Below are 21,178 nucleotides of genomic sequence, written 5' to 3' on the forward strand. Positions count from 1 at the left end.
AAATTAGACTAAGTGGTATCTTTATATATTTATCTTCACTATTAATACTTTAAATGCAACCTTTATATGCTGTCATTCTCCTATTGTAGACCTGAAGTTTTTAATGGAATATTTAGAGCAAGGAGTTTTTTAATAAAAGCTACCAATCTTTGGTAAAGATAATCCTCGACAAAAAGAAAAAGCACAGAAAAGCACATTTTTGCTTTGGTAACCAGAAGTAAAAGTACACTGATCAGTGTGAACATATGACAATGAGGAGTTCTACCAGGAAATCTCTCAGAATTCTGAGATTGTGATTGCTATTCATTACCCCCAAACAGGAAAAAAGCAGAAACTACTATTCAAAAATACATTCTTTAATAAACTAAAGCCAGTCCATTAAGTATAAAACCCTCTTAAATTACTTAAAATAAGCAAAAGAAAAGTCCTTTCAAAGAGGTTCTTCATACGGATTCAACTTTTTGCAAAATGAACCTGTATTTCTAACCAGTAAATCTACACATCTCGTAACTTTCTGCACACTCTTTATGAGATTTCTATGACAGGAAATCTCATTAGAATAGGCCTCACCAATTTACAATCTGTAATGGGTCAAGCAATGGCAGAATTGAAATGCTCACTTCATCTTTGTGAAATTAAAGGTAAAATGAGATCACAAAGCAACAAAAATATTTAATCTATTCAAGAGGGTAAACTTTTCATAAATTCAAGAAATATGTGCTAATAAGCAAAACTGATAACCTCTTAACCTTTTCCCTTAATGAGGATCCTCATCAACAAATTAAAATTACCTTTTGGAAATATTCTAAGGTTAGTTCATAACACAGCATATATGCATATGCTTGTGTTTGTGTATTTATAAAATATTGAATACACTGAACCACCTGGTGTGTCAATGTCTTCCTCATTATACCTAACCCCAGGAGTTTCTTTTTTAAAAATGCAAACAATACACATTCTTGCCTTATAATTTCATTTGCAGAGTATAACTTCTACCTAATAAAACATATTTATTTCTCAGGTGCTAATCCTAGAACACTGATAGATAGGGGGAAAACTTAATTTTGCACAGGGGTTTTAAAAACAATAGATATGGCAAAGCTTTAGAAAGTATAAAACACTTACATAAATATCAAGTAAATTAAAGATCAGTAACAACTGTAACCACCTACTTTCCTGGGTGGTACATTACTGGTAACTACGAACTGATACGTAAGGTAGCCATTTTATCTGTACTTCTTCTCTACCACTGCAGAGTCAGGAATAATTTAAGAATCACATTAGTTTTTATCCTATTATTGTTACTGGTGCCCTACTTGCCAATAATTTTTTCTTCCCCAATTAAAGTATTCTGATTGGACAGAGGAGACCTTGACATCAAACCATACCTTGTTCGCTAGGTTCTGACTGAGACTTTCTGACAGTAAGGTCCAGAGGTGAGTCTTGGTCAGCCATGAGAAGTTTGCTGAGCACAGGGTTCTGAGTAGTTGCAGCCGTGGGAGAGGTGGTGACTGGAGATGCTTTCGGCAGGCTTTGGTTCTTTGTGCTATTGGGCTGGCTGGGGTCCTGAGTAGAGCTATTTTTTGAGGTATATTCAGCAGCAAATTGTTGGATCATTCGCTGCATGATCTCACGGGCCACTAGGGGAATATTGGGGTCGGAGACCCAGGGACTGTCTGTAAACAAAGATTTATTTACTTTTAAATTGGGACAATGTACTTAAAAAAAAAAAGAGAGAGAGAGAGAGACAGCTTTCAAGCAAACATAAAATTTCATCTTATCTTTTTTCTTATAATGCAATATCCTAAAAGTAGTATTCCTTCTCAGAATTTTATTTTTAATCTCTAAGCTTGAGTTCCAGATTTAAAAAAAAAAATTTTTTTTTCAAAAAATCATTATTCTAAACACCAGCCCCTCAATATTATGAAATTAAATGAAGGGATAACAAATAGTATATCTTATGGGCAAGAATCACTTACCTGATACAGAAATCTCAAACCTTTCTTTTATGAAATAATTACCTCCCTATTTACCACCTACAGATCATATTTGGTTTCTCCTAGACCTTTTCTTAGCTATATCTTCCTGAATTGTTGGATTACTTAGTTCATGAGTGCTTAATTTACGTTCTGTTAAAGATGGAAGGCATATCAAAATTATAAAAGGAGATACTTAAAACATCCATGATAGAATGGGGCAATAGCCTCCCATTTTCAGGCTCATCAGAATCACTTCAAGGGCTTATAAAAACAGATTGCTGGGTCCTATCCCCAGAGTCACTCATTCAGCAGTTCTAGTGTGAGCTCAAGGACTGGCATTTCTAGTAAGTTTTTAGCTGCAGCTGGTTGAGGGATCACAATTTTAGAACCCCTAGGCTAGGAGTTTAAATGCCAAATCTCAAAAGTTTAAGCCCATATACTTGCCATGAGTTCTTTAAATACACTCTACCAATCATTAAACATAACAGCTAAGGAAGTAAAGAAATAAACACCTAAGTTATGAATTTCTAATCAATGTTAATTTTAAAACATATGAATTCACTAACTCATAGAACTTTCAGTCCTGGAAGGGACCCTGAAGGTCAAATGGTGGAATATAAAAGGGAAAATGTTTGGTATAAATAGGTCATCACATCTCTACCGTTACCACACTCTCAGGGAGACTAAGCTTCTCAAGAGCAGAGATTATGTTTGTTTACCTCTGTGTATTCAGCACCTAATCTTGCCTGGCATAAAGTATGCATTCATATTAATTGAGGAATAAATGGATCAGTTAAATCAATCCTCATCAAATAGTTTTGTTTTTCTTTAGACAAATGAGGTTAATGTTTTTAAAGAATAAATGGCCTCTTCAAATCTGTATAGATGGTTAGTGGTAGACCCCTGATTAAAACTCTCCACATGATCTTAATGTTCCACCTATGACCTTTACTTCCCCAACACACTTCAGAGGTTTTTAGAAGACAGTTTCCTTGGTCTTTTAAAGATTTAACTATAGAAGGTAAATTACTTTACCCATAATACAGTTGGAGCTGGAAGGTTATTAGGTTGATTTATAAATTTAGAGAAAAACTGACTTATAACTATTAAAATCTAAAATCTCCCCAGTAAACAAACACACACACATCATCATCATCACCAAAACCCCATGGGACTCATAAGAACAATTTTTTTCCCTGAAAGATAACATTTAATACCAGAAGATAGTCTAAAGTCAGAATATTAAATTCTCTGAAGTTTAATGAGGTTTGCTTTATCAACAGTAACATTTCTGTTCTACTAACAAGTATTTCTAACCCCATGCTTCTTCTCTATAGAGTACGCTAAATGGTTTAAGAATTAAGGTGTTCAATTAGGTAAGGTTCAGAAATTACTGCAACCACTGATGAGCTCCTTAAATGTTCTAATAAACATTTTGGCCACACACTGGTTTTTTTAAAATCTCTCTACCCACTGAATACTCTTACTAATATTCATTTAACTTTCCACTTAAGATCCATCTTCCAAATGAAAGACTGCATATAATTTCAAGTTTTAATATATTAGTGTATCTTCTTATCCCCAGTAACACATAAAGAAGAAAGTTTCCAAATAGGAAGCAAAATGAATTTATGAGATGTGTTTAATTAGAGTCATACATATAATTAAAGAGATTTGTGAAGAGTCAGAGATTTTAGGATAAAGACCAAAAATTGCTACCTCTGAGCTTTAAATGACTGCAGTCTGTTTTGCCTTTTTGAATGAAGAACATAATCATAAAACATGATTCATATTCACAAATTGATGACATCTCTGCCATTTGAATTTCTATATCTTTTGAAAAGATTTCCTGAACACATTTCATTCTTTCGCTTATTTAAAACAAAACACAACTTCTATAAACCTAGATATGCCTTGAGGAACACGCACAACTAATAAATAAAAACAACAAATCAAATCAAAATTAAAACTACAGGAAAACAAGTAAATGCTCACCAGCCACCTGTGTGTTTTAAAAATGCAAATCTGGGGAGCCTGGGTGGTTCAGTCAGTTGAGCATCCAACTCTTGGTTTCGGCTCAGGTTGCGATCTCAAGGTCATGAGACTAAGCCCCGCATTGGGTCCACGCTCAGCGTGGAGTCTGCTTGGGATTCTCTCCATCTCCCTCTGCACCCCCCGCCCCGTGCACTCTCTCAAAATCTTAATAAATTTAAAAATTAAAATTAAAAAAATTTTTTTAAAATCAAACTTTCAGGAAAGTGTCAAATTTTCTAACACAAGTGACGAAGCAAGCTGAAAAAAATATGATAATGACAGCTGTAGAAGGTATACTGTTTGTAAGCTGGAATTTATTATAGAGTCCATACCACAAAAGCCTACTTTTATTGCATCTACGTTCCTACTTAGCTTATGGTACCTTTTCATACTCAATTATTTAACACATAAAATTTTCAGGGTGCCTGGGTGGCTTAGTCAGTTAAGCGTCCGACTCTTGATTTCAGCTCAAGTCATGACCTCACTGTTCTTAAGCTAGGCATGAAGCCTGCTTAAGATTCTCTCTCCCTCTGCCCCTCTTCTCCCCTCCAAAAACAAAAAACATTCATTTGCAATACTTAGTAACAACTCAATCCAAATTTCTGAACTATTTATTAAAAAAAAAATCCCCTTCAGACTAAATTGCTTGTCATATCTCTTCATGTTATACATTTTTGGTATAACCTGAAGAGGACTAATGGTCACCTTGCAGACATTTTCATGAAGATTAATACAATATCTAAAAATAACAACATTAATGCATAAAACGAGGAGGAAGGAACTTCCAATAAAAAAAGCAATAGTTTTTCTGAGCATTATATGCCCGTATACAAATACACAATCTTAACCTTACATACAATTTCAGAGGACTCTCATCTCTTGAAGTCTACCCTAAGACTGACTGGAAGGTAAAAATTCCCCCATGTGCCCAAAAGTTTAATGTTTAAATAAGAAAACTTGTAAGAACTTTAAGTTATTCCTACATGACAAAGGGATAGGACTAGTAGAGAAAGCGGCTAGAATTCTCTTGAGGAATATGCTTATGATTGATCTTATGAACTCCCTGTAAGCAAAGAGTAGATGAAAAGTGGTTTCTCCATATGTATATTAGGGAGAGGAGTTCCTCTTTTCAGATAATGAAGTTTGCTGCAGCATTAGACCCATGACTCACTACATATCCTCAAGTAGAGAATAGCAGAGGAGCTGTAAAGATGTTTTGTTAATAAACTGACAGAACCGATCTATCATTTATACTTTAAATGTGAATTACCTTAATAAAACAATCAAATGTTTGTAAAACTAAGTCAATTACTATTTTGAACATGATTTCAAAATTCAGGGTACTTTAAGGGGAAGATAAAGTGGGCATGGGAGCCTCAGTTGGGAGCTTTAGGTCTGAGGGTGCTAGAGGGTATGAAAAGAGAAGTGAAGATGTACTAAAAGATTTAATTTTGCATAGGGATCTGATGGGAGAAAAAAAAAGTGCATTGAAAACAATAATCTTCTTCACTCCTTAATTTTATATGACACCTAACTTCATACTCCATTCTGAAAATACTGAGCACATTAAGCAGAACATCAGCTGGTCTCCAACTGTAACCAACCAATCAGAATAGCACTTTAATTAGACTTTCAACCAGTATATAGGCAAAAATCACCCTTCTAACTTTGGAGGGAAGGAGGGAATTCCCACAAGAATGAGAGGTGTAAACTAGAACACATAAAGAAAGCAGAATCATTGAGTCTGCTGAAGATTAAATAAGGAATATTCAGGATTAGGAGGAGTTTGTAGGAAACTTTTTTAGAACCTCTCACAGTAACCTCCATCTTGGAACCAGAGGAAAGACATAACTAAGGAATACAAATCCATTTAGAAAGAATTTCTTGAAGGTAAAGACTTCACTAGAATGGATCATGGAGGGAAGCTTTCTGAAGGTCCTGGCTGATAGCAACTATGCTTTATGAACAGTGAAAAGAAATGTAAAACTTGTCTACAAAAGTTTCAAGGAGAAAGAAAAATTGAAAAATCTAAGAGGTGGAGCTATTAAATATCATCTCCAATATATGGGGTATGGGTTTTATTATATAATAATGAATTTCTTTCTCTAATTTTAATAATTCAATGAAATTTTAGTGAAGCAAGACTATATCAAGGAAAAATGCTTGCAAATCTAACTTTAAGATATAACTTCACATCTTTTTTCCAAATGAATTTCAGTGAGGAATTACTAAAATTTTATATACAGTTGGTTTTATGGTTATCTGTGATTAAAACTGTAACTATGAAGAATATTTGTCTGAGAAAATACTGTACTGCTGAAACCTTAGAATTTTCAGATGTTCATAATACTTTCAGGAACTATTTACCTAATAAAAAGTTATATGACACCATCACTTCAGAATGAAAAGGAGGGAGAAGGGTTGCCTTACCTATTCCAAATTTAACTTGACCAAAGGAATATAAAGTGTATTATCAATAAAGAAAAATATTTTTAAAGTGACTTTTAAAAAATGACATTAAAATTAAGGAAATTAATATAAGACAAGCAGATGCTAAATGCCATTCTTCGCTAGAACCAACCTTTTCTATAAAAGACTGCATTGAGGAACTCTTCTGCTTGTCTCTCGAATCGAATGATTTTTGCTTGCTCTTGTTTAAGCAGAGCTTCTTGCCCAGCTCCCGAAGCTGGTTCATCCAGACCGACTAAGTGTCCCTGTAAAAATATTTGGTGAAATATTTGCACAAAAATCTTTCCCCATTCAGTATCAAAAGCACATATGCAATATCAAAGACAAATGTTAGTAACAGATAAGACAAATCAGTTTAATACAATTAAAGTATTTTAAAACTTCGAATCAGAGTAAAATTTATCTCCACAAAAGTACAAAAGCAAAGTGAATGTAAAAATATACTTTGGGTGGTTTTTATTTATCTTATGAATTATGTTTAAAATTTACAGAGAAACTCTAATTAAACTAATACTAAAGGAAAATTTTTCTTGAGCATTCAAATATATCAGTTCTTATTATACTACATAGGAATACCTCACACACAATTCAACTCAAACAAAAAGACACCTTAAACCTTAAATATTATTTGAGGATCATGCTTGCTCTCCAAGTTCAAGAAGTTTTTTCCAGACACAAAACAAACATTTTTTGAAGGGCCATAAGAAGGGAAAACTCAAATAGAAAGTTATCTGAATTTATAATTCTGTGCCTAGAATACTATTTCATAAACTATAGCTTTCAAATGTTTACAGTTGTGAAATTAATAGAATTTAAAAATAGAGTGCATCGTATGTTCTAAAGGTAAACATCACTACACATGCTTAAAAGGTTTACAATATAAAAATTTAAGTCCTGATCAGAAAGTTTCAAAATGCTAAACTAGACTCATCCCGAACACTCCCAGAATCTGTTCTCAGACTGCAGGAGCACTACACTATGTTGTTAATGCTTTGTACTTATTTCCACTTTTGTAGCTAATAAACAAGAAACTATGGTAATAGAAAATAAAAGTGTAAAGAAAAGGAAAGTACATGTTTTAAGTGTTCTTTAAGTTCCAGCACATATAATTTACTTCAGATCACTGCAATGTATCACCATGTGCATTTACTTATGTCATGGAAAACTTAAAAGTACTCTAAACAAGAAAATGGGGACATACCTTGACACAATGAAAAAGAAGTAATAAACAAGACACTGAAAGAATGTTATAATCCATGAACAATTTTTCTTAAAGATTTCAAATACACCAATGATATTTGCAACCAGCTTGATTTCCCCATCATTCAAACGGTCTTGACAGCACAACCCAAATCATATTTTGCAAAGACACATTTAGCAATTATATATTACAAATAAATAGTTTAATATGAAGAACTCTCTTGCATAATCAAACTAAAATAATCATCCCATATAATTTCTATATTAGACCTATTAAGTCTTCCACATAAAGAAAATATTGTGTTATAAATCATTATGAAAACCTTTATTATAGTTCTATTTGCCAACATTCTCTTCTGTGGCCTAAAGAAATTTTTAAGTAACTTTTTAAAATCAATCACAAAATAATGTAATTTTGATACAGATTTAACATCTAAAAGGTATTAGGAATAGGTATTAATTAAAGAGTCCAATAAAATCCTCCACTGTATTATACTTTAATGCCCTTTCATTGTTTGGTGATTTTTTAAATGAGACATTACATGGCATGAACTGTACTTAACTCCTTAGTCCTACATTTAGTCAGTTTGGTCAGACTTTGAGCAGAATATCTATATTTATTTTTCATGTTTAGAAACATTTATATCTTAGAGAAGATGTTAGTTGAAGGATGCACTGTACACAGTGTAGTTACAGTGAGTGATTCTACATACACTTTTACAAAAATGTGTATTTTCCCCCCAAGTTTTTATTTAAATTCCTGCCAGTTAATATACAGTGTAATATTAGTTTCAGGTGCAGAATTTAGTGATTCAACACTTACATACAACACCCGGTGCTCATCATAAAAATATGGAACACTTCACAAATTTGTGTATCATCCTTACGCAAGGGCCACGCTAATCTTTTCTGTATCATTCCAATTTTAGTATATGCGCTGCCAAAGCAAGCTCAGAATATCTGTATTTCAACCATGTTTAATGTTACATTCAGGCTACTGTCTTATCTAAATCAACTCACAGCAACTAACAGCACTCAGTAAAGGAGGTGCTACCTGTTTTTTTCTTGAATTAAACAATTTTAACCAATTTTATCAACCTGGACTCTGAAACATACAGATAACTTTCAGTTGGCTCACATTAATTACAGTCACACCTATTTGTTTTGTTTTTGAATAGTTTTACTGAGATATAATACACATAACCACACAATTCACTCATTTGAAGTGTAAAATTCAATGGTTTGTTTGGTAAGTTCACAGAGGTGTGGGACCATCACCATGATAAATTAAATTTTTGTACCCCAGAAGTAAACGCTGTACCCATTAATAGTCAGCTACTCCCCATTCTCCCATTTGCTCCAACCCTATGCAACTGCTTCTTACTTTTTGCTTCTACGGACTTGCTTATTCTGGATATTTCATATAAATGGAATTGTGCAATATTTGTGTGTGTGTGTGTGTGTGTGAGAGAGAGAGAGAGAGAGAGAGAGAGAGAGAGGGAGAGGGAGATACACGTTTTCCTCCTGGAATAATGGTTTCAAGGTTCACCATGCTGTAGCATGTACCAGTACTTCCTTCCTTTTTAGTGCCAAACAATATTCCATTGTATGGATACAGCATGTTTTATCCAATCATCAGCTGATGACCATTTGGGTTTCTATGATACAAATAATGCTATCTTTAATATTTGTGTGCAAGTTTTTGTGTGGATGTATATTTTCATTTCTCTTGGATATATATTTAGAAGTGGAATTTCTGGATCATGTTAATTATGTTTACCATTCTGAGGAAGTACTGAACCATCTTCCAAAGCAGGTGAACCATTTCATATTCTCAACAGCAATGAGGGTTCTGACTTCTCCACATACTCATGAACACTTGTTATCTTTTTTATTACATCCATTCTAGTCCACAAGAAGTGGTGTCTCATGGTTCAGATTTATATTTCCCTAATGACTACTGATGTTGAACATCCAATTGGTCATTTAAATGCCTTCTTTGGAGAAATGTCTATTCATATGCTTTGCCCAGTATTTAACTGGGCTATCTACTTTTTTAATGTTGAGTTGTAAGAATTCTTGATATATTCTGGATGTAAGTCCATTATCAGATGTAAGATTTGCAAATATCTTCGGCCATCAGTGAGCTTATCACTTCACTGATGCTACTACTATTAGCAGTACAAAAGTTTTAAATTATTTTTTAAAAAGATTATTTATTTGACACAGAGAGAGCACAAGCAGGGGGAGCAGCAGGCAGACGGAGAGGGAGAAACAGGCTCTGCAGGGAGCCTGATGAGGGCGAGGCTCGATCCCACCACCCCGGGATGATGACCTGAGCCAAAGGCAGATGCTAAACTGACTGAACCACCCGGGCGCCCCCAAAAGTTTTTGATTTTAATGAATTTCAATTTATCTATTTTTTGTGGTCATTTGTGCTTTTGGTATTATATCTAAAAAACTAGTGCCTAACCCAAGGTCATGAAGATTTATTCCTATAGTTTTAGAACTTACTTTTAGGTATATGATCCATTTCAAGTAAAGGTTTGTGTATGGTATAAAAAGGGGTTCAACTTCCTTTGTCAAGAATCACTAGCCAGAGGTGCCTGAGTGGCTCAGTCAGTTAAGCATCTGCCTTCGGCTCAAGTCATGATCCCAGGGTCCTGGGATCGAGTCCTGCATCGGGATCCCTGCTTGGCAGGCAGTATGCTTCTCCCCCTGCCTCCCCATCCCCTGGCTTGTGTGCTCTCTCTCTAATAAATAAATACAACATCTTTGGGGAAAAAAAAAAAGAATCACTAACCCATAAATTTTACTTCTGGACATGAAATTCTATTTCACTGATCTACACTTCCAATCTGTAAGCCAGTAACACAGTATGTTGATCATGGTAGTTTTGTAGTAAGTTCTGAAACTGGGAAGTGTGAGTCCTCTCTCCTTTTATAAGATTGTTTTGGCTATTCATGCATCTCTTGAATTTTCATATGAATTTTAAGATCAGTTTCTTAATTTCTGCAAAGGCAGTAGAGGTCTTGATAGAGAATGCACTGAATCTGCAGGCCATTTGGGGAAGCAATGCCATCTTTATAACATTAAGTGTTCCAATTCATGAACATGAGATACCTCTCTGTTTATTTACATCTTCTTTATTTCAACAATTTTTAAAAATTTTACAGTGTATAAGCCTTAAACATCTTAAAATTATTCCTAAGTATTTTATTCTTTTGGATGTTATTGTAAATGGAACTGTTTTAATTTTCATGTTCAGAATGCTCGTTGCTATTTGTCTAGAAATACCACTTTTTTTTTTTAAAGATTTTATTTATTTATTTGACAGAGATAGAGACAGCCAGCGAGAGAGGGAACACAAGCAGGGGGAGTGGGAGAGGAAGAAGCAGGCTCATAGCAGAGGAGCCTGATGTGGGGCTTGATCCCACAACGCCGGGATCACGCCCTGAGCCGAAGGCAGACGCTTAACCGCTGTGCCACCCAGGCGCCCCCACCTTTTTTTTTTTTTTTTAAATGCTGTATTCTACAACCTCGCTAATAGTTCTGTAGATTCTTTAGGATTTTCCATATACAACATCATGTCTTCTACAAATAGACACTTTTACTTCTTCTTTTGTAATCTGGGTAACTTTGGTTCTTTTTTTACTGCCTAACTGCCAAGGCTAGAGCCTCAGGTACAATACTGCATAGAAGTAATGAGAGTGGACAACCTTGTCTTATTCCTAATTTTAGGGGGAAAAACGTTCAGCCTCCCACCACAACTATGTACTTTTTTGTAAGTTAGGCTGAGGAATTTCTCCTCTATTCCTAGTTTGTTACATGTTTTTATCATGAAAAGGTGTTGAATTTGGTGAAACACTTTTTTGGGAGGCATCCGTTGTGATGATCATATGGTTCCTATTACTTATTCCATTAATGCATTGTATTACATTAATCGATTTTGTGATGTAAACCAACCTTGGATTCCTGAGATAAATCTCACTTGGTGAGGGTGTATAACAGTTTTATATATTGCTTGATTTGGTTTGCTAATATTTTGTTGAGAATTTTACTGCTGTTGTTGGTATAAATAAGTGATACTGGCCCGAAGTGTTCTTTTCTTGTGACTTCTCTGTCTGGTTTTGGTATTCAAGTAATACTGGCCTCACAAAGTAAGTCCTCCTCTATATTTTAGATAAGTTTGCGAAGAATTGGTATTAAATCCTTTAAAAATATCTGACAGAAATCACTAGTGAAAATGTCTGGCCACAGGCTTTTCTTTGATGAAAATTTTAAAATTACAAAGTTAATCTCTTTACTTGTTCTAGGTTGCATTAGTTTCCTAGGGCTGTTGTAATATATTACCACAAACTGAGTGGCTTAGAACCACAGAAACTTATTCTCTCACAGCTCTCGATTCTAGAAATCTGCAATCAAGGTGTCAATAGAGCCATGCTCCCTCTGAGGGTCTACAAAAGAATCCTTCCCTGCTTTCTCCTAGTTTCTGGTAGTTTCCAACAATCTTTGGCATTTCTTGGCTTGTGACAGCGTAAGTCCAATTTCTTTTCTTTCCTTTTTTTTTTAAGATTTTATTTATTTGACAGAGATAGCCAGCGAGAGAGGGAACACAAGCAGGGGGAGTGGGAGAGGAAGAAGCAGGCTCCCAGCGGAGGAGCCTGATGTGGGGCTCAATCCCAGAACGCCGGGATCACGGCCTGAGCCGAAGGCAGACGCTTAACGACTGAGCCACCCAGGCGCCCCGTAAGTCCAATTTCTACTTCCAGCTCACATGGACTTCTTCCCTGTGTGTGTCTCGGTCTCCAAATCTCTCTTCTTATAAAGAAATCAGTCACTGGATTTAGGATCCATTCTAATCCAGTATGACTTTGTCTTAACCTGATTAACCTGCAAAGACCCTATTTCCAAATAAGGTCATGTTCATAAGTACAAGGGATTAGAGCTTCAACATGTCTTTTTTGGGGGAGGTGGGTGGGGTGGGGTGGGATAGACATTTCAACCTACAACATAGCTTGGTTCAGATTTTCTATTTCTCCTTGTCAGTTTCAGTAGTTTGTGTCTTTCTAGGGATTTGCTTATTTCATCCTAATTATCTAGTCTGCTAATATATATATTATCCCTTAATTCTTTTTATTCATGTAAGGTCAGTAGTAATTTCTTCTATATCACTTGTGATTTAGTAATTTGAGCTTTTTCTCTTGATCAGCCCTAGATAAAACATTTATTAATTTTGTTGGGTCTTTTCAAAGGGCCAACCTTTGATTTTGCTGATTTCTCTATTTTTCTGTACTATTTCATTTATTTCTGCTCTACTCATTATTATTTCCTTCTTTCCACTTGCTTTGGATTTAGTATGCTCTTCTTTTTCTAGTCTTTTGAGGAAGACAGGGTATTGAACTGAAATCTTTTTAAATATAGGCACTTGCAGCTATAAATTCTGGTCTAGGTGCTGTTGGCTACATCTCGTTAAGTTTTGGTGTGTTTTGGCTTTGTTTTAATTCATCTCAAAATATTTTCTAATTTCCTTTGTGATTTCTTCTTTGAGCTACTGATTATTTAGAAGTGGTATTTAATTTCCACATGTTTGGGAATTCCTCATATTTTCTCTGTAACTGATTTCTAATATCGTTCCTCTGTAGTAGGAAAACATACTTCACATGATTGCAATCCTTTAATTTTTTTATGGCCTAGCAGAAAGTCTTTCCTGGAGAATGTTCCATGTACAGTTGAGAAGAATGAGTATTTTGTTCTTTTTTGGGTGGAGTGTTCTATATAAGTATCTTCTTGGTCTAGTTGATACGCAGTGTTGTTCAAGTCTTCCATCTTTGTTGATCTTCTGCCTAGATGCTCTATCCATTATTGAAAGTGGAATATCAACATATCCAACTATTGCTGCTGAACTCCTTCTCCCCTCACTTCTCTCACATTCTGCTTCATGCGTTTTGGGGCTATGTTGTTAGGTAAGGATATAATTATGTCTTCCTGATAGACTGACCCTTTTATCATTAAAAAATGTCCCTTTTTATCTCTAGGTTCATTGAGTCTATTTCACTAGCACCGTGCAGCCTCTGATACCACTTCTCAGGAGATGCTGTCTTGAGCATGCAGTCTCCCTGTCCACCAGGAATGACTGTGGGTTCAGTTAGACTCTCTGGCAGTTTCTTTCTCAGGTCTTCGCTTTAGAAGCTTCCTGCTGATCTGCCTGTAGTGGTATCACACATCCAGCTGTTAGCCTCTACTAATTTGTTTCATTGTGTTTCTGCCACACCATGGCGCATAAATTGCACCACTCTCTGTTCCAATAAAAGCGGGTCTCTCTGTATGGGTGGGGTTTCTTTGCCAGTCTTTGAGGCTTATTCCAATCCCAGGAGGGTTCTTTTAGCTATCTTTTTTTTTTTTTCTGGTTCTCTCTTTTCTGGTAAAAATTCTAACCAGTCTGCCGTTTCACTTGTTGCTACTAGTATCATGGAGCTACCAGCCTCCCCTTAATCGTTTACCACAAAAATCATCATTTTCAACAACTTTTTGTAAGCTCTTTTCCAAATAAAGTCAGTTTCCTTAAGAGAGAGTTCTCTGCTCTCAAGGCCTGCCTTTCCCTTTGGAAGAACCTTTGTGCCACTGCACAGAAACTGGGGGCTGGGACAATGACCCACTTCTCTCAGAGAGACATCTGTGCTTTATGAGAGGGGTGCTGGATGATTTGCCTCTCCTGGCACAGAACTTCTGCCTTATGAATGATGCCTGGCCCAAAGCTCAGTATTCTCACTCTGCTGCGCCTGGAATAGACTTCCACTCTGAGTAAAGGGTGAGTGAATGAAGGGAGCACTAGGCTTTTTGACCTCAGCTGCCTGGAAGAAAGCATCTCCAACAAGAAGCTAGAAGGTATGAAAGAAGCCCACAGTCTGCTCCTTCTGCTCAGAGTAGAGCTTCCCTCAAGCTGAGTTCAGTGAGGTGGGTGGGAATGGGTCATGGATCAAATGCCAGAGTCCCATTGTTCTTACTGAGATTTAGTAGTTTTTTGTTTTTTTTTTTTTGAACAAATGATTCTCTGTTTGCTGTATGCCCTTAAGGTAGTTATTTCCACAGTTTAAATGGTTGTTTAAAAATAATTTTCACCAGGGCGCCTGGGTGGCTCAGTCGTTAAGCGTCTGCCTTTGGCTCAGGGCGTGATCCCGGCATTCTGCGATCGAGCCCCGCATCCCGGCTCCTCTGCTGGGAGCCTGCTTCTTCCTCTCCCACTTCCCCTGCTTGTGTTCCCTCTCTCACTGCCTGTCTCTCTCTGTCAAATAAATAAATAAAATAAAATCTTTTAAAAAAATAATTTTTACCAGTCAAATGGTTATTTTGCTTATTTTATCCAGAATAATAACCAAAGATGAAAAATATAACACAAAATCACATACTTTTTTCAACTGCATCTGGTCACCAAGTTAAAAATTTACAGCACTGATATGGGGCTCCAGGGTAGCTCAGTCGGTTAAGTGTCCAACTCTTGGTTTCAGCTCAGGTCATGATATCGAGCCTGCATCAGGCTCTGTGGTCAGCGCAGAGCCTGCTTGAGATTCTTTTCCCCTCTCTCTCCCTCTGCTCCCTGACCCGCTCTCTCTCTCAAATAAATAAATTAAATCTTAAAAACAAATTTATAGTAATGATATACAAAGAAAATATAGGTCATCCTCACTGTACATACTTTATACCAAAATTAAATGAACCAAAAAAAAGTTCATATGACACAGAGCTAATAAAGTTAACACAATAGCTAGAAGATACAAAAAGAGTAAATTCATGTCATTTCCTCTCCCCCATATCTGAATTGTAAAAGGAGTCATTATGTATACTATGGCAAAAAAAAAAAAAAAAAAGACAAAATGATGTGACATACTTTTCTGTGAATAAAAAAACACAGTTATTACCCCTACTTATTAAAGAACAAGTTGTTGGCTTAGAACATAATAAGAATACAGTGGGAGACATGAATTGGAACTTATATTCCCTAGGAATTGCTTCCTTCAGAATTCAGGAACTGGTTCCCCTAGACTGGTTTCTTCATAGCCACAGGTGATTCTGTCATATCAGAATCAACTCTGAGCTGCTGCTGCTTTCTTTTTTTTCCTACTGTGAGCTTCTTAAAAGCATATATGCCTAAAACATACTGTCAAAGCATCTGATTCTGTATCTCTGTGGTAGGGAGTAGTCATGTTTTTTTTTAAAAGCTCTCTCCTTAATAAAGAAGTGAAAAAAGTACCATACTTAAAAAATTATTATGTATTTATAGCAAGTCTTAGTATTTGGGAAGGCAAATCCCTACTCGTTATTCATATTTTTCAAAATGTCTTGGCCATTCTAGCTTTATTCTTTCAGATTATATTTAAAATAACTTAGTCAACTCTTTCCCCATTACCACCAGCTCCCCAAAGAAGACATTGTGGTTTTGATCTGAATAGCATTATACTTAGAAAGTATTTCAGGAAGAATGTAACACCCTTAAAAATATTTAGTCTTCTCTTTTAGGAGTTGCTTTACATTTATCCAAGTGGGCTTTAATGGATCTCGATTAAAATTTATTGTTTATTCATATAGTTCCCACATATTTATTATTTTACATGTTTATTGTCATTATGAGAAGGATGTTACCTTTATTTTCTAGCTGCCAGCGCTGGCATAAATGGAGAAACGTGTGTTGTGTAAAAGTTAATTTTGTACATAGCTTTCGGGGAAAGTGTAGGTCATCTATCTTCAAATGCTATGTTTCCTGGTAGTTTCACAAGTTTGTGTCAATTTTCCAATATCCTGTTAAGGTAATTTCTTTTAAGGGAGCTGTGAAGGTGATAAGGAGAGGTAGAGAAAAGACAGCTGCAGAAGTCATCAACACTGTGTGGTATGATGATCCAATCCAATCACCCAAAGCAGGAAAGGAGACTTACTACCCAGTGGGTTGAGATCATCAATAGGAAAGACCTCAAGTTCTTTATTAAGCTTTTAGTTATCTCCACCTACACACAATCCATACAGTATACTCTTTTATTAACTTTTACTAGCTTTTGGGAATGTCCATAAAACAAATATCCAAAAGATGTTTTCAAATAAGAAGTTTATACTTTTCCCTACAACTTAAGAGTTGCTATCTCTTTGTACTACTAGAAATGCTTAAAGGAAATTCTCCAGGCTAAAGGGAAGCAATACTACAAAACACTTCAGTGGGAAATTAAAGAAGATATAAAGATGATACAAACTATGATCATAAACTGGAAGACTCAATGTTGCTAATATGGTAATTCTCTCAAAATTGCTCTACGGATTCAATGCAATCCTAACCAAAATTCTAAAAGACTTTCTGAAAAACTGATATATTGATTCTAAAATTTCATGCAGAAAGACCTAGATTAGCAGAACAAGTCTGAAAAGGAAAAACAAAATTGGAGAACTAGTACTACTTGATTTTCAGACATAAAGATACACTAATCAAGACACTGTGGTATTGGTGTAAAAATACATATAGTTAAATGGCAAATAACAGAGTTCAGAAATATACCCACAGGAATATTGTCAACTGACACAACAAAGATGCCAACGAATTTAATAGGGGGAAAGAAGGTCTTCCCAACAAATGGTGTCAGAACTGGATTATCTTATGAAATATAATAAACCTCAACACTTAAAAGTCACACCACACAGAAAAATTAACTAGAAATGTATCAGATATCAAAACATAAGAGTCAACACTAATAAGCTTCTAAGAGAAACCATGAGATTTTCTTGAACAGGACATAAAAAACATGAATTTTAAAAGAAAAAATTGACAAAAAGTCTTATATGGAATGTATAAAGAACTGATACCACTTGATAAGTTTTTAAAAATGGAGAAGATTCAAACAAATGTTTCACATAAGATATGTATAAAGATGTTCAACATCACTAATCAACAAAGAAATGAAAATTAAAATCACAATGAGACACCACTACAGACCCACCCGAATGTGTAAAGCTAAAAAAAGATTAACAATACCAAATGTTGGCAAAATGGGGAACATCAGAATTCCCATACATTGCTGATGGAATCACAAAATGGTTAAATTAATTTGGTGAATGATATGGTAGTATAAGGTTAAATATACAATTATAATACTGCCCAGTAATTCCAATTCTGAGATAAGATGAAAATATACGTACAAAGGCTTATATGTGAGTAAGTCTAATAGCCAACTCCTGGGAACAACTCAAAAGTCCATAAAAAAGTGAAGGGATAAACAAATAGTTGCAGATATATGCTATGGAGACCTACCCAGCAATAAAAAGGAATAAGAGTATATACAAAAATAATAAATATCAAAAAATTATACTAAATGAAATAAGTCAAATATAAAAGACTACATACTGTATGACTCCTATTATATAAAATTCTATCTAGAAAAGGTAAAACTAGAGTGACTGACTGAGTTGGAGGGTCCAGGAAAAGGACTGACTATAAAGGGACATGAGAAAGCTTTTTTAGGGTGAGGGAACTGTCCTGAACCCTGACTGTGCTGGTAATTATACAACTGTATACATTTACCAAAATCTATTAATCTGAACTCTTAAATGGATTAATTTTACTGCATATAAATATTACCACATTAAAAATCTTTAAAAATAGGTTCACAGTTTTAAAGATACAAGATACAGAACATACCACTGATTTTTGGCACTTGAAATCAAACAAATGATCTTACTTACATTTTTAGAGTCACAAAGAAATGTGACACTTATTTTCAAAACCTCATATAAACATCCTTCTTCTCAAGCAAGCATACTTTTAGGTTGAAAAACAGTATTTTTTACTTGCCATCTACTTTTTGCATAGTATTCTGGATACACTATCAGTCACCATGAATTGTTGGCATTTCACTATTTTTCACTATTTTTGCTATATCTTAAGACAGAAATCAAGATAAGGAGGCTAAGTCTTGCCCAAAAGCTAGTCTTTGTTAATGAAGTTGTATGCAGACTAGTCAAAAAAGGCATACATGCATCACCAAAGGAACCAGATAACCTTAGAAAAGTGGAATCCAGTACTGGTGCAGGGAAAAGACAAGATGAATGTTGAGTATCTTGCTGTACCAGGAAGTATTAAAGTGCTCAAAAAATGATGGGGACATGTCAGAAGGACATAGTAGGTGGCTTGAAGAGGTTCCCACTAATCAAACCTGGGACACTGGATGATATATTTGAACAGACTAAGAATTTTGACTTCAAACTGATAGAGGGAATGGGAAAGCTCTTCTTTACAGTATAAAGTGATATTTAAAAAATGTAGAGGAATAGTTAGAAAAATAACAATTTTCAAGCCATCAGAAAAATAACGGATTCCAGCAAGAAATTACCACAATACCAAAACTGAAGTGGATGAAAGTTTAGTAAAGAAGAGATATTTACATAGTCTCGAAGTATCTCTTCACAAATTACCTATTAATTACAAGGAGGAAAAAGAACCACTTCAGTGGAGAAACCTAGTGAACATCAACCTTGTCAACTGATCAAAGTAAACACCACCTACTAAACTAACATTGTGTGCTTCATGATGTGATGCACTGACAATGATACAATATCACTTATTTAGTACTCTTGCTAAAAGATCATGACATGAATTTTATCACAAAACCTAAATTGAAAGACATTCTACAAAACAAATGAACTATACTCTTCCAAAATGTCAGTGTCATTAAAAATAAGAAAAGTCTGGAAAAATAAAATAAGATGAAAACAGAGAAGGAGGCAAACCATAAGAGACTCTTAACCATAGGAAATAAAATGAAGGTTGCTGGAGGGAAGGTGGGTGAGGGGATGGGATAACTGGGTGATGGGCATTAAGGAGGGCACTTGATGTAATGAGCACTGGGTATTCTTTTTTTTTTTTTTTTTAAAGATTTTATTTATCTACTCGACAGAGATAGAGACAGCCAGCGAGAGAGGGAACACAAGCACGGGGAGTGGGAGAGGAAGAAGCAGGCTCCTAGTGGAGGAGCCTGATGTGGGGCTCGATCCCATAACGCCAGGATCACGCCCTGAGCCGAAGGCAGACGCTTAACCGTTGTGCCACCCAGACGCCCCAGCACTGGGTATTCTATGCAACTGATGAATCACTAAATTCTACCCCTGAAACTAATACTATATGTTAACTAAATTGAATTTACATTAAAAAAATTAAAATAAATAAATTAGTCTGAAGAACCATTCCAGATTAAAGGAGACTAGAGAGTAGAAAATCAAATTCAGGGGGGTAAAAAACAAAACAAAACACCAAAAACCTATGAAGTCACTGGGACAACTGGTAAAATCTGAATGAGAGTCACAGATTAAATACCGTATTGAAGTTAACTTGCCTGATTTTTGGTAAATGTACTGTGTAGTTTAGTAAGTGGATACCTTTATTCTTAGGAAATAGGGAAATATACAAGGAAATACTGAGGAATGGACAAGTATGAGGGGTATGATGTCTGTAACTACTTCTGATATGGTTCAGAAAATCTGTATATGTTTTATGTACTATCTCTGAGAGAGAAAGAATGAGAATGAATAGTAAGGCAAATGTGGCAAAATGTTAACAATTGGTAACTCTCAGTGAAGGGTATTTAAAAGTTTTTATACTATTCTTGGGGCGCCTGAGTGGCTCAGTAGGTTAAGCGTCTGCCTTTGGCTCAGGTCATGATCCTGGGGTCTGATCAGCGACAAGTATGCTTCTCCCTCTCCCTCTGACCACCCCCCCTTTTATGCTTTCTCCCTCACTTGCTCTCAAATAAAGAAATAAAATCTTAAAAAAAAAAAGTTTTTTACATTATTCTTAAAACTCTTCTATAAATGTGAAATTATTTCTGGGGCTCCTGGGTAGCTCAGCTGGTTAAGCATCCAACTCTTGATCTCAGCTCAGGTCATGATCTCAGGGTCACGAGTTCAAATCCCACACTGGGCTCCACACTGGGCATGGAGCCTACTGAATAAAAAAATTTTTTAAAAGTGAAATTATTTCAAAGGAAAAAGGTAAAAAAGGTAGGATGGACAAATGCTAAGCCATACTTTTCTCCCACAAGCCAAGATCTCCCTTGTCTCTCTCCCATCCTCTCCCTCCTTCATAACCCCAGCTGTCCTGCCATTAAACTGTATCTGTTTGTGTTATGAGTTGCTCCGATAAACAGACGAAAAGCAAAGAGAATAATAAGTAAGATATGGAAGTTAACAACTTTCAGGCTTTCCTTGATATCTCAACAACCTGATGAATATATTCAAAAGAGAGGAAGACATCTTCTATCAAGGGCCAGATAGTAAATATTTTAGTATTTGAAGGCATATATACAGTCTCTATTGCATCTCCTCCCACCCCTGTTTTTTTAAACCAACTCTTTAGCCTGTAGGCATTACAAAAACAGGCTACGGGCTGGACTTGGAGACGGACGATAGTTTGCTGACAGAATTATTAGATTTCTCCAAGAACTATAACGAAAGTAGTTTCACTAGTC

General features: G+C 35.5%; 1 protein-coding gene and 1 non-coding gene across 7 annotated transcripts in view; both read right to left on the minus strand.

Moving 5' to 3' along the window:
- The window catches only part of LCOR (ligand dependent nuclear receptor corepressor), a 134,204-nt gene that overhangs the window by 37,532 nt on the left and 75,494 nt on the right, over positions 1-21,178 (minus strand). For 5 of the 6 annotated variants that reach the window (XM_045784975.2, XM_087862845.1, XM_045784974.2 and 2 more), the window contains 2 exons: positions 6,595-6,727; positions 1,389-1,676 (listed from right to left, as the gene is read on the minus strand). The exons of the other annotated variant lie outside the window; for it this stretch is intronic. In XM_045784975.2, coding sequence (XP_045640931.2) covers positions 1,389-1,626 — 238 coding nt within the window. In that variant the 5' untranslated portion in view covers positions 1,627-1,676; positions 6,595-6,727. The remainder of the gene's footprint in view (positions 1-1,388; positions 1,677-6,594; positions 6,728-21,178) is intronic. 6 annotated transcript variants of the gene reach the window in all.
- Positions 8,529-8,635, minus strand: LOC123784009 (U6 spliceosomal RNA). Its single transcript, XR_006777358.1, has one exon. It is a non-coding gene; the product is annotated as a U6 spliceosomal RNA (small nuclear RNA).

Source organism: Ursus americanus, chromosome 6 (assembly GCF_024610735.1).
Source record: "Ursus americanus isolate L20-20 chromosome 6, mUrsAme1.1.p, whole genome shotgun sequence".
NCBI classification, from domain to species: domain Eukaryota; kingdom Metazoa; phylum Chordata; class Mammalia; order Carnivora; family Ursidae; genus Ursus; species Ursus americanus.